The following is a 14426-nucleotide window of genomic DNA, read 5'->3' as shown; positions in this document are numbered from 1 at the left end:
GTCATCAGGATCCAAAATGACTGAACCTAAAACACACAAAACAAATTGAAGAGAACAGGCAAGAGTGGTGACCCCTGAGAGGCGCCACATGGTGATCTCCAAGTATGTGATGCACTTCATTCATTCTTTATTAGGTGCCATTGATTTGTGTTCGAGTCCTAGTGACTTTATGAAACCTTTCCAATTCTGTGCCTGACACACCATAGGAGGGACCTTAGGCTCCTCCCCAGCGCATCTCAGGATGCACCGGGGGGGGGGGGGGGGGAAGGTCTGTCATTTTGAAGAGGCAGGCCTGCTGGCCGGAGGTAGGAGTTATGCTGGCCATTGTAAATAATGTAAGGGGAGTGGGGGGGGGGGGGGGTGTTGGGGCACAGGGTGGTTGTCAGGGGTTCTACGGTGGCAGCCGGATGGGGGGTGTCTGGGGGGGTTGCTTGGCGGAGGGAGGAAGTGGGCATCCCTTCTGCTGGTGGTGAGGGGTGTCACGGGGGTTTGTTTGGCAGCGGGAGGGAATGGGCATCTATCCCGCTGTTGGGGGGTGTCAGGGGTTTTGCTTAACAGCAGCAGCGGGAAGGAATGGGCATCCCTTCCGCTGCTGGGGGGTTGCTTGCTGTGGCAAAATTTTCTGGCAGGTCTGAGCTGTCAAGCCTTACTTTCCTGTCAATCCCTGAGCCAATCAGCACTCAGGCACTGACCAGAAAGTAAGGCTAGGACAGCTCAGACCTGCTGGAAAATTTTGCTTGCAAACGTAGGACAGTAAGGTTAGGGAACCACTCAACAATAATAAAAAATTGCCAGGAGTTCTTCTTTAAATATTAATGATCTCATTGCAATACATTTGCATGGCAGAATTGGAGACTGCTAGGAAGTTCAGAAAAGACCATGGTAAGCTGTTTTGATAATCCGCCACTAAACTGGCTGGAACCGGTTTAGCAAGCACATTAAAGTTTTGAGAATCTTCCCTTCTGTAATTTGTGCCCAGTTGAGCACCTCCAATCATTTTGAAAACTTAACTCCTATGCTAAAAGGTAACTGGAGAGGTAGATGGCTGTCAAGGTGTCTAATGCTCTTGTATGGACCCTGCTCCAGTATGTGTTCTGGCAGATTTTCATGAAGAATAACTGGGATATACTGCAGACATCGTTCCCTTTTCAGGGCAGGATTAACCAATAGGCCAAGTAGGCACGTGCCTAGGGCCCGAAATGGTCAGGGGGGCCTGATGTAGGAAGGCATCAACGTTTTTTCCAAACGGTGATGGGCCCATCCAGCATCGATCGGCAACGCACCCCCCCCCCCCCCGATCGGCAACGAGACCCCACCCTGATCTGCAAACCCCCCCCCCCCCCCATCGACGGAAAGTAAGACAAGCAAGCAACAGCTAAGAAAGGCAACAGGAACTGTAATTGTGCAAGCGTGCTGCTTGTCCAAAGCTTCCCTCTGATGCAGCTTCCTGTTTCTGCCTGCATGGTGGAGTGGGGCGGGGCAGGGAGCCCAGTGTACTTGTGTGCCTAGGGGCCCTTGATGAATTAATCCTGCCCTGCCCTCTTATTTCCTAGCGAAAAAACAATTAAACTAGGAACGCTGATTAATGCCCAGGCCACTGGCCTTTTCTGCCCCTAACATGAATGGTTGCAGTATAGTGTTTGGACTATACAATTAGTTTTATATTTGTCCTTAATAAATACTCAACAACATTGTGGATTCTGACTGATTTCTCCAGGCCTCCTTTCTTGTCGGTTTTTGCTTTTATTTATTTATATTATGATGTGCATAGAGCTTTTCCTGTCTCATTATTCCTCCCCACCGCCTCTTATCACCGCTGTCTAGTCCTCTTGTTGTCAAGGGCTTCTGCGAGCATCCACTCTCGGTTTTCCCAGATCACCTCAGTTCCAGTCTTCCGTTTATTGAAGTACAGTAATCTTTGTCTTTGTTTGTTAACTACAGTAAATGGAAGCTCAGTCTCGAAGGGGAAAACAAAACGCGACTGGCGGCTGAGGCGGCTTCTTCCCGCCTAATCCCTGACAGACTGCTAAAATTAGTACCAGCCACCGAGCGCTTTTAGCCCTCCATCTGGGCACTTTAATGCTTACTGAGCCTTCTTAGCTGAGGAGACAGCGGGAGAGGGCGAGAGACTGAGAGCCCTGGGGAAGAAGTGGGTGCTCGGGGCAGACGGAACTGCCGAACGTCCATCCTCCTCCCCAACGGCTTGCGCGCGACCCCAGCCCCCCTCCCCCCATTTTCTCGGCTCTCTGCCGCCTCACCCCGCCGCGCGCTGGCTCTGCCAGACCCGTTCGATTACAAAGCAGCAGAAAACTTTTCCAACTTTTTCCTCCTCTTCAGTGCACACGCAGCGCACGCAGATGTTTCTGTTTGGGGGATGGTCGCGCTTAGCGCTGCCCTGCCTGCTTCTCTTGATGGGGTTGTGCGCTTCTGGATCCAGGAGAACCATCCCACGGGAACCAGGTAAAAAACACAAAACCCCACCAACCTCTTCACCTTCGTTTTGGCCAGAGACAGTCCGGATTCTGTACTGTAGGAAGAGGAGCGAGTCGTGTGACACCACTGAGGAGTTAGAAAGATTGTTTACAACAGGGATCGAGGACCCCTCTTTATTTGCATGTTACTTTTGGCTTCTTTCGGTATTTTAATGAATGGACACACACTCACACATCACATTGCTTTTGTGAGTAAGGATCTTTCTGTAAAGTTCTGAGTGCATTTTGCAACGCCATTCTTTGATAGTGTCTTTATGAAAGAGCTTCTTCATATTTGTGCTTGAGGTGCTCCTGTCCTAACTCTTTAGTTGGTAGCGTCTATCCCAGCTGAAGCGGTATTGGCTTTTCATTAGCACAGCACTCGGGGGGGGGGGGGGGGGGGGTTGGGTTCTGTCTGTGGAGGGCATCCCTGAAATGTTCCAATTTGTCACCAGCAGTGGGAGAAAAGAGAGGAGGGGGGGGGGGGGAAAGTAGGGCAAGAGAATGTATGAAGTTAAATAGGAACCTCATCTTCATGATGTGAATCTATTGAAGAAGTAGAGGGGTTCGCTGAAAAGTTCTCAGCCCAACCAACTAATTTCCTAAATTATATGAGGGTTACTTTGTCACTGTACCCGAAAAGAGTTCTATGTGTTCTCTACATTGTTTCAGATCATTGATGGAACCATATCTATGTCAATCTCTTCTTGGTTTTCTCTCCCTCGTTTTCATCCAGCTTGTTTCTTGTAAATCAAGTTCTTTAAACACACACAAAAAGAAAAACAGACTTTATGTCAATTATCCTCTGCCATGTAGCAGATATGTAAGCAGTATTTTCCTAGCTTTGTGGTAATGAGGTAATGTAGAGTTATTGATTGTTTCAGTTTATTTAGGATACAGGTTGTGACTCCCAGTTTAAAAATCCATTCTATTCCATTTGTTTAGAGAACACAAATATGGTAAAGGATAAGATGTGCTGTGCATATTTACTGATTTGCAGCTTTGCTTAATGTTGAGTCAATATTAACATTATCTTGCACTTACAGCAGGCCAAGTAAAGACGATGGGACCTAATACACCACTTTTTCTGTGTGGTTAAGGAGATGTGACTTGATGTAAAGTGATTTACATATTTTAGATAGGTACTTATTTTTGTATCTGGGGCAATGATGTGTTAAGTGACTTGCCCAAAGTCACAGGGAATTGCAGTGGAAAATGAACTCACAACCTCAGGTGCTGAGGCATCTGCTATAACCACTAGGCCACTCTTCCACTCCATTCCACTCCAAGTAGCTTTCGTCACTAAGCACCTTGACAAATGAAAAACTTTAAGGCTTATAACAGGGATCTCAAAGTCCCTCCTTGAGGGCTGCAATCCAGTTGGGTTTTCAGGATTTCCCCAATGAATATGCATTGAAAGCAGTGCATGCACATAGATCTCATACATATTCATTGGGGAAATCCTGAAAACCCGACTGGATTGCGGCCCTCAAGGAGGGACTTTGAGACCCCTGGCTTATAACATTTCCATGTAATTTCCATCATGATGTAAAACAGAAGGAATACCATTCATTATAGTTTGTCATATTGCATACTGGCAGTGCCCTGAGCTAGCAGTAGTTGAAATACATCCAAAAATTATGCATAGAAATGTCCCTTAATTATATTCACTTAGTGCCAGGAGGATGGCAACACATGACATACCAACTGTGGTAGTCATGTGGCTAAGTTCTAAGGGTTGGGGAAAGATCTAAGTTCTAAGGGTTGGGGAAAGATCTGGTGACCTACCCCATAAAACCATCACCATGAAACTATATGGATAAGAACCAATATGCTTCAAATATGGTGTTTGACAGCATTGTTCATGTGACTGGGGAAGAGCAAAAGCGGACCCAAAGTAATCAGGACAAGGATGAAGTGAAAGGGGGGAAACCTGCATAGGAGTTCGACTGCTGATGTAGTCCATAATGAAAAGGGCTACCTGAGCTGCAAAGAATAATATACCATTGGAACATGGAACGTGAGAGGGATGAACATTGGAAAGCTGGATATTATGAAGAGGGAAATGGAAAGAATGAGCATGGTCTTAGTGGGAGTCAGTGAACTGCACTGGACTGGATCTGGGACTTCAGCTCAGATGACTATTTATTACTCAAGCAATGAGACAGAAAGGAGAAAGGGAGTTGACATTGTGGCCAACAAAAGGATTGCAAGGTGCGTACAGATCCCCCAGTATATAACTGATAGGGTCATGTTCATCTGCATCAGAGGGAAACCTCTGAATATGACCATCGGCCAAGTCTATGCATCAATAGCAGATGCATTAGAGCAGGACATTTAGGACTTCTATGCTCAGGTCTAAAGTACACTCGATAGAACCCATCTACATTATAGGCGACTTCAATGCCAAAGTTGGAGAAGGAGACCTGGGGGGCCGCCGCGGGAGCGGACTGCTGGGCATGATGGACCTATGGTCTGACTCGGCAGAGGCCATGCTTATGTGCTTATGTGCTTATGAGAGGATGCAGGAGTGGTCAGCAGGCATGGCCTAGGGGAGAGGAATGATGCTGGGGACTGCCTTGTACAATTCTGAAAAGAGAACAAGCTTAGAATCACCAATACCTTCACCCAGCTGAAGCTGCACCTCTACACCTGGACATCCCCAAATGGGCAGCATCACAACCAAATTGACATCATCTGCCAGCAAAAATGGAAGGGATCAATTTTCTCTGCAAGAAACACTACCAGGCACAGACTGTGGATCTGATCACCAACTCCTTGTAGCCAAAGTCATGGTCAAACTATGCAAGATCAAGTATTTAGACATGCAGAGGAAGTTTGATGTCAGTGAGATCCCTGTGCAGTATGCAATCGAAGTGAGAAACAGGTTCAACCTAATCAGGCAGGAAGGAGGGAGCCCAGATGAACTGTGGGCAGAGATCACAGGAATCACTGAAACTGCTCAAAAACAAGAAGCTTGTTTTGGCTCACTAACTGTTTGTCCACTTCACTTTTATTCCATAGCCTTCTGTTAATCTCCTTCATTTTACTTGATACTGTACTCTACCGACCACAATATTCTCTTCTGCCGTCTTGCTCTGAAGACCGCCACTGCCTCCACCCCCTGATTACCTCATCGGCCATCATGTTCCTTCATGTTCCAAGCAACATGAACCTTCATGTTCCAAGTAAACAGACAGCAATCCTGGCTGGGAAACCACATAAATAAAGCCAGACAGACCTACAACACATTCCGAAAATCAATTAAAACTGCCCTATTTGACCAATTTCTTGCTTAGTCAGATGACCTCTCTCAGGTATTCTTTCCCCTTTCAACCCCAATGTATTATGTAACATCTTTCTTCTCTCATATATTCTTTCCCCATGCTTCTCCAATTTACTATGTAACATCCTTCTTCTTGCATTTTGTAATTCGCTGATTGTCCAGCCTTCTTTCTATGTGAACCGCCTAGAAATCAGTTTGACTATGGCGGTATAGAAAAATTAAGTTATTATTATTATCTTTCGCAGTAATGAGAAACCTTAGATAAGTCCGAAAATTCTTTGAAAAAACACAATTTCGGCTCCTAGTACAATCTCTAATCCTAAGTATCCTAGACTACTGCAACAAACAGACTGCAGACAATGTACAAGATGCAGGCGTTGTTTATTAGTAAATGCAGTAACAAACACAACCTTATAGCCAACCAAGGGACCCGACACGGTCCGTGTTTCGAATGACACGCCTTCCTCAGGGGTCCATGGTGGTTAAGGTATAAAGCAAATTAGGAGAATGCACAAAAGGGAGAAAGAAAATCCAACGTAGTCTGCAGTAAACAACAGCAACCAGAAAACAACAAACAGACTGCAGACAATGTACAAGATGCAGGCGTTGTTTATTAGTAAATGCAGTAACATGTACAACCTTATAGCCAACCAAGGGACCCGACACGGTCCGTGTTTCGAATGACACGCCTTCCTCAGGGGTCCATGGTGGTTAAGGTATAAAGCAAACTGCGTAAAAGATAACAAACACACGCCAATCACGATCAAATGGGGTCAAGCAAGTCTTACCTTTTGTGCATTCTCCTAGACTACTGCAACATCCTCTACCTCCCCTGCCCTGCAATAATGATTAAACAATTACAGACAATTCAGAATACAGCTCTGAGACTCGTCTACTCATTGAAGAAACATGACCACATTACTGAGGCATTCATCAACTCACATTGGCTTCCAATCCAGGAAAGAATACAATTTAAATTCTACTGTATACTGTTTAAAACTATAAATGGAGACAGCCCAATCTACCTAAACGACCGCCTCATCCAAACTACCTCTACCAGGCATAGAAAAACACACACCCCATTCACTTACCCCCCAATCAAAGAAGTAAAACGGTAAAAACTATACGACGGCCTACTAGCCACTCAAGCAGCAAAAATAGATAACCAAATCTCCAACCTATTGATAACAACCCCAGACTACAAGATGTACAGAAAGGAAATAAAAATTATACTCTTCAAGAAATCCCTTAATAAAGCTTAATACCATGAATACCCCTTCTTATCATCCCCTCCCCAACCCCTGATCCTACTTATCCCTCTCTTGGAAACGAGAAGCTGCAGAACCAGCAGCTCCGCCCCTGATTACCTCATCGGTAGCCTGCATTTAAATTTAGTATTACCTGTGGCGCACGCTTACTCGCTTGTTTTGCCTCACTAACTGTTTGTCCATAGCTCACCTTTATTCTATAGCAGGGGTAGACAATTCCGGTCCTCGAGAGCCGGAGTCAGATCAGATTTTCAGGATCTCCACAATGAATATGTATGAGATGGAGTTGCATGCACTGCCTCCTTGAGATACAAATCTATCTCATGCATATTTATTGTGGATATCCTGAAAACCTGACCTGGCTCTGGCTCTCGAGGACCGGAATTGCCTACCCCTGTCCTATAGCCTTCTGTTAATCTCCTTCCTTTTACTTGACACTGTACTCTACCAACCACAATATTCTCTTCTGTGAATATTGTTTGCATTGTTAGTTCCTACCATTGTTCTAACTTTCTACATACTTTTACTTACTTTTGTTTGTGTCCTGTAATTTTGCTTATATTCCTTTGCTACTACTGCTCAAATGCTTTGCCAATATATATTTTATATGTTTGACTTATGTTTTTCTATTGTGTTTTGCCTGTTGTCTTACCTTGTGATTACTTTCTCCTTAGGCTCTCTTGCTCTAAAGACAGCTGCCGCTTACCTGATTACCTCATCGGTAGCCTGCATTTAAATCTAGTACTACCTGTGGCACGTGCCAAAGGAGCATGCTTAAGGAGCAGGTAGTGCTCCTTATTGCGCTCCTTTGTGCCCTTTAATTCTTCCTCCAACCTACAATGATACTCCATTGCCTACTCAATCTTCTTCTTTTCTTTTACCTTACCATATTCTCCTCTACCTTCACTATTTCCCCCTGTATGAGCGGTCCTATTCCTGTTCTCTGGGGACACCGGCCACTCTCTCAATCTTCTTCCTCCCCAATCACATCATGGCCTAGATCAGTGTTCTTCAACCTTTTGACACCTATGGACTGGCGGAAATAAAATAATTATTTTGTGGACCGGCACCAGTCTGCGGACCAGCAGTTGAAGAACACTGGGCTAAGTCATGCCCATCGCCACCCAATCTCCATCCCAGACCCCACCCCCATAATAGTACTAATTGTAACACCATTTTATCCATTTATTTTTCATACACACACACACACACACACACACACACACACAATATAATCATATTAACAACACATAATGGTTAACCACAAAATTAAAATACACAAAGCACACTGTATGCTTTTCAGGGACTTTGAAATCCCTGATCTAGTACATGACCTTATCCTGCAACACCAATTCCATATTCTTTGTCTCACCGAAATTTGGTTATCAGAAGGGGAGGATGCATACTTGCACCAAGTCTGTCCAAATAACTTCATTTTCAAATCTTTTTTTTCACAAATATAAGACTGGAGTTGGTATCGCCATAATCTACCACTCCTCCCTCCCACTTAACTTTGAAATATCCAACTCTGCCTGTTCATTTGCCGAGATCCTTTAATTCACCCTCTCTAATCCCTACCCTCTCCATTTTCAACTATGGTACTTACCACCTCCTGTTACCAGAGATCTATTGTCAGCCCTTCAGTCTATCATCTTTGACTTTTGTATCTCATGAAAATCTAGTTATCTTAGGCGACTTCAATCTTTACTTTGATGCCCCTAACAATCCTCGTACCTATTATATTCTCTCACTCACTTCTGACATCCTATTAACACCTCTAATTGACACTCCCACACACTCTGCTGGTCATACCAATGATATGATCTTTGCCCCAAATTCACTTTCTTCTGAATTTAAAAACCTAAAAACATTCCCCCTTCCTTGGACTGATCATTATCTAATTAGCACTAACTTGTCACAATGCATTCATGACCTCCAATCAATTCCTCAAATATATAACACCTGTGACTACAGTAAAATCACCACTAGTGGCATTACCTCTACATTAGATCTTCAAATAGATGAATTCTCCCAGCTTGCTTTTAAAGAACAATCTACAATCTGGTCCTCCAAAACCAAATTAATGCTAGACTCTCTAGCTCCTAGCCATTCTCAGACTACATCTTCCTCTTCCAAGAAAAAGCCATGGTACAATCATGACTTATCTTTAATCCGTCTTCAACTACTCTCATCAGAACGTCTGTGGAGAAAGAAACGGTCATCTTCCAAACTAAGAAAATACTAAGAACTAGCCACCTTCTATAAAAAATCATTACAGACAGCAAAAAAGAATTTTATACTAAACGCATTACACTTACCAAAAATTCATCTGCTTTATACTCCATTGTTTGTTCTCTTTCTACTTATGCCAGAAGACACACTACCAACCAAAATTGCCCCTCTGCACAAGCTCTTGCTGAACACTTTGAAGATAAACTCAAATCTGTCAATACAAAACTCAACTGCCCCTCCTCATCCCCGACCACAATTCTACACACCCCTGATCTCTCTCCCATTTAGCACCTTAGACTTTCAGTTGCCCACAATTGACAAACTGAAAAAAGTAACACACAGTCTCAATCTGCTGAACCATTTTCTTGAAAGCTTACCTCCTACTATCCTCAAAAAATACTTCTGTCTTTGGACCATCTCTATTAGACATGATCAAGAAAAGCCTATCCTCAGGCCTCATACATTCTTCATGGAAATCCGCTCTTGTTTATCTGAAACTCAAACAATTAAACATTCCAGAAAATCAAATTACTAATTATCATTGTATCACTAACTTCTCTCTCCTGGCAAAAATAACTGAGAAACTGGTATTTAATCAGCTATCCAATTTTGCAGAGAAAACTAACGCTCTTCATCCTTACCAAACAGGGTTTCGAAAAAACTATTCCACTGAATTATCTCTCGTCGGCTTGACTATCTCAATCCTCTAATACAAAGATCACCATAAATCCTCAATTCTGATCTCCCTTGATCTTACATCTGCTCTTGATATCATTGACCATTCTCTTCTCCTCAATAGACTAGAAACCATTGGCATATCAGGCACTGCCCTACAATGGTTCCACTCTTACCTGAATAATCGGTACTACAGAGTTAGTTTCAACAACTCTATCTTTTCCACAGTCACCTAAACCTTTGAGGTCCCCCAGGGCTCTATTCTCTCCCCCTTACTCTTTAATATTTTCTTGACCCCTTTACTTACTCTAGCTCAATCTATAGGCTTTACAGTTTTCACTTATGCCAGTGACATCCAACTACTTCATCCACTAAACTCCACATCCCCCAAAGAAATTTGTGAGATCAATTTCAAACTTGACCAAATTAGTTCTTGGCTCCAACAAAATAAACTTGCACTAAACATTTCTAAAACTACAGGCGTTCTTTTTCCGACCTCCACAGATGAACATCTCTGCTCCCCTATTAGCATTGATTCTTCTCCCATCCAAATGGACAGTAAAGTTAAACTTCTTGGCATTATCATGGATAAAGATCTCACATTCCATCAACAAATCAGTGCTGTAACACAAAAATGCTTTCACAAGTTACAACTCATTTGTTCTATTTCCTCCCTTCTTGACTCCCCTTCAATCAATATACTGATTCATTCCCTCGTCATCTCGATTCTGGACTACTGTAATGCTCTCTACCAAGGAATAACCCAGTAGGAAATCTGTTGCATCCAATTAATACAAAACATTGCTGTTAAACTAATCTACCATGCAAAAAAATACGATCATGTTACTCCACTCCTCTGCAAAGCTCACTGGTTGCCCATCACACACCGCTTCACCTATAAAATACTACTTCTTGCTTTCATAACAAAAATTTCCCATCAACCTGCTTTCATTGATAAACTTTTAATTCCATATGCATCTTGTAGGACCCTTCAATCCAGCAATCAAAACCTGTTTACTATCCCTTCAGTACGAGAACTCTTTTATGATACCACTCGCAAATCCATCTTCTCTGTCACAGCTCCCACACTGTGGAATGCCCTTCCCACTGATCTTCATTTAGAAAACTCTTTCATCTATAAAACGGATCATCCTTTGCATAAATCTTAAAATAAACAAAACGCTTCTTTTGAAGCGACCTCCCCAACCTAATTGTACTTCCCTTTCCTATTCTCCTCTTTATTTTCATCTTGATGTATTTATTAATCTCTCCTTCCCATTCTCTCCTAATGTACGTCAATGTGTAAATGCTTCCCTTTTTTCTTTGTTTAGATAAGTTTTTAATTTTTTAATATTTTTTATATATATTTCATTTTATTGTAAACCATTTAGATACCTGTATGATAAACGGTATATCAAAAATAAAGAAACTTGAAACTTGAAGCCAGTATGTGGTAGGAACTGGTTAACCGCAACCACCCTCCAAATCACTAATTTGAGAGAGGCAAAGGCTAAGGGTAGATTGAATGAGGCGAGGCAACTCAATGCTGATTTCCAAAGAGCAGCCAGGAAAGATAAGAACAACTTTCTGAATGCTCAATGCATGAACCTTGAAGAAGCCTATAAGAAAGGCCACACCAGTGAATCATTTGCCATGGTGAAAAAAGTGAAAAAGCCTCTCAGCACACCAATCAACCATCAAAAACTGTGATGGGAATGAAATTAGCGACCAGCAGGACATTAAGCAGAGATGGAAAGAATACACTGAGGAATTATACATCACCACCAGCACTGACTACCCTGAAGAGCTTGGGCGAGGGGGGAGGAGGTCAAGAAGAAGCAGAACCAGACTTATTGGAAAGTGAAGTGGATTGGGCACTGAGTCAGCTGTCAAACAACAAAGCACCTGGTATTAATGGGATCCCTGCAGAGCTGCTCAAACCAGTCCCAAGAACAAACACTGACAGCACTATGCCAGAAGATCTGGAGGACCTGCATATTACCAAAGGACTGGAAAAGATCAGTTTTTATCTCACTGTTGAAGAAAGGTGACGCCTGGGACAGTACCAACTATGTAACAGTTCCCCCATGCCAGCAAGATCATCCAGAGGTGCTTAGACAACATCCTTGATTGAGAACTTCCTGATGCCCAATTCCATACGCACTGAGGGACCCATGATCACATTGAAATCTTGAGGTAGATCATAGAAAAAGTGAGGGTGTACCAGAAGAAGTTCTACCTGTGCTTCATTGATTATACCAAGGCTTTTGACTGTGTTGAGCATGACAAGCTTTGAGAAGCACAGAATGAGGTATGAGTTCCAGTGCACCTGATTAGGTTAATCAGATTGATCAACTATGATCAAGAAGCTACTTCCTGATGCCCAATTCCATAAGCGCAGAGGAACCCGTGATCACATTGCAATCTTGAGGTAGATCAGGGGTGTCAAAGTCCCTCCTCGAGGGCTGCAATCCAGTCAGGTTTTCAGGATTTCCCCAATGAATATGCATGCATGCATTGCTTTCATTGTATGCTAATAGATCTCATGCATATTCATTGGGGAAATCCTGAAAATCCGACTGGATTGTGGCCCTCGAGGAGGGACTTTGACACTCTTGAGGTAGATCATAGAAAAGGTGAGGGTGTACCAGAAGAAGCTTTACCTGTGCTTCATTGATTATACCAAGGCTTTTGACTGTGTTGAGCATTACAAGCTTTAAGAAGCACAGAATGAGCTAGGAGTGCCAGCGCATCTGAGCAGGCTAATCAGATCGCTGAACTATGATTACGAAGCTACAGTGTGAACCAGGTATGGAGATACAGAATGATTTAAGATCAAAAAGGGTAGAAGATAAGGATGCGTCCTTTCTCCTATTCTTTTCAAACTCTAAGCAGAAGTAATTAAGAGGAAGCTGAATTTAGATGATTCGATTGTTGGGGTGAAAATAGGTGGAAGAACCATCAGCAATCTGGGATACGCAGATGATACTACCCTTGCTGGCAGAGAGTGAGAAGGACCTCAAGAAGTTGATCCTGAAGCTGAAAGAATAAAGCGAGAAGATGGGACTTTACCTGAACATCAAGCAGACCAAAATAATGATTACCGCAAACAAGAAAATGCACATAAAGATCAACAATGAAAAAATAGAAGTGGTTGACAGCTTTGTTTTCCTTGAGTCCCTCATTGATCACAGTGGCGGTTCGATAGCAGAGATCAAGCATCAATTAGTACTGGGGCATGCAGCCATGGTGAGCATGGACATCTCAGTCACCATCAAACAGACTGATCACTGCCTTTGTGTTCCCAATTGTAACATATGGCTAAAAGACATGGACACTCATGAAAGCAGATAGAAGAAAAATCGATGCCTTTGAGCTGTGGTGCTAGAGAAGACTTCTACAAATCCCACGGACAGATAGGATCACCAACAAAGATGTTCTTGATCCTATAAACCCATAGTTATCCCTGGAAGGAAAGATTACCAGACAGAAACGGACCTATTTTGGACATGTGATGAGAGCGAATTCACTAGAAAAGAAGGTGCTACTCAGAATGGTCAGTGACAAAAGGAAGCAGGGGAGACCAAAGGCACGTTGGATGGATATCATCAAGAATGACATGGGAATGAACATCAAGCAATTGAAAGAAGCTGTGGAAAACAGGGAAGCATGACGAGGACTGGCCTACAAAGTATCTAAGGGTTAGACACAACTGGAACTGGGACTGGGTGTAACTAATTGCATGGGTTAGGGACTGGCTTAGGGGTAGATGTCAGAGGGTAGTGGTTAACGGTACCCTCTCCGATACGATGGAGGTGATCAGCGGAGTGCTGCAGGGCTTGGTCATGGACCCGATCCTATTTAACATCTTCATAAGTGACTTGACTGAGGGGCTTCGAGGTAAAATTACATTATTCTCTGATGACGCCAAACTATGCAACATAGTAGACAAAAGCTCATCGGACGTAAACACAGTGGCCGACAAAATGCCTGACAGTATGACGCAGGACCTACTCCTGCTTGAGCATTGGTCAAAGACTTGGCAACTAAGTTTCAATGCCAAAAAATGCAAGGTCATGCACCTTGGTGGCAAAAATCCATGCAGGACTTACACCCTAAATGGCGAGATCCTAGCAGAACGCGACTTGGGTGTGATCATTAGCGAAGACATGAAGACTGCCAATCAAGTGGAGAAAGCTTCCTCCAGGGCTAGGCAAATCATGGGTTGTATCCGTAGAAGTTTCATCAGCCGTAAGCCCCAGGTTATTATGCCATTGTACAGATCCATGGTGAGACCCCATCTGGAATACTGTATGCAATTCTGGAGGCCGCATTATCAAAAGGATGTGTGGAGAGTTGAGTCGGTTCAGCGAATGGCCACCAGAATGGTTTCAGGACTCAAGGATCTCCCGTATGAGGAACGGCTGGATAAGTTGCAGCTATACTCACTTGAAGAACGCAGAGAGAGGGGAGACATGATCGAGACGTTCAAAT

The 14426-nt window shown here is 43.4% G+C and overlaps 1 protein-coding gene across 3 annotated transcripts in view; it reads left to right on the top strand.

The window, feature by feature from the left end:
* The first annotated feature begins 1947 nt into the window (after window positions 1–1947).
* Window positions 1948–14426, top strand: part of EGFLAM (EGF like, fibronectin type III and laminin G domains) — a 207886-nt gene continuing 195407 nt past the window's right edge. For 2 of the 3 annotated variants that reach the window (XM_033932615.1, XM_033932635.1), the window contains exon 1: window positions 1949–2460. In XM_033932615.1, the coding sequence (XP_033788506.1) occupies window positions 2358–2460 (103 nt within the window). In that variant the 5' untranslated portion in view covers window positions 1949–2357. Of the gene's footprint in view, window positions 2461–14426 lie in introns of all 3 variants that reach the window. The other variant, XM_033932625.1, reaches the window with a different exon arrangement.

This window comes from Geotrypetes seraphini, chromosome 1, assembly GCF_902459505.1.
Source record: "Geotrypetes seraphini chromosome 1, aGeoSer1.1, whole genome shotgun sequence".
Taxonomy (NCBI): domain Eukaryota; kingdom Metazoa; phylum Chordata; class Amphibia; order Gymnophiona; family Dermophiidae; genus Geotrypetes; species Geotrypetes seraphini.
The sequence above is the reverse complement of the archived record's forward strand: the minus strand, read 5'-3'. Positions and strand labels throughout refer to the sequence as shown.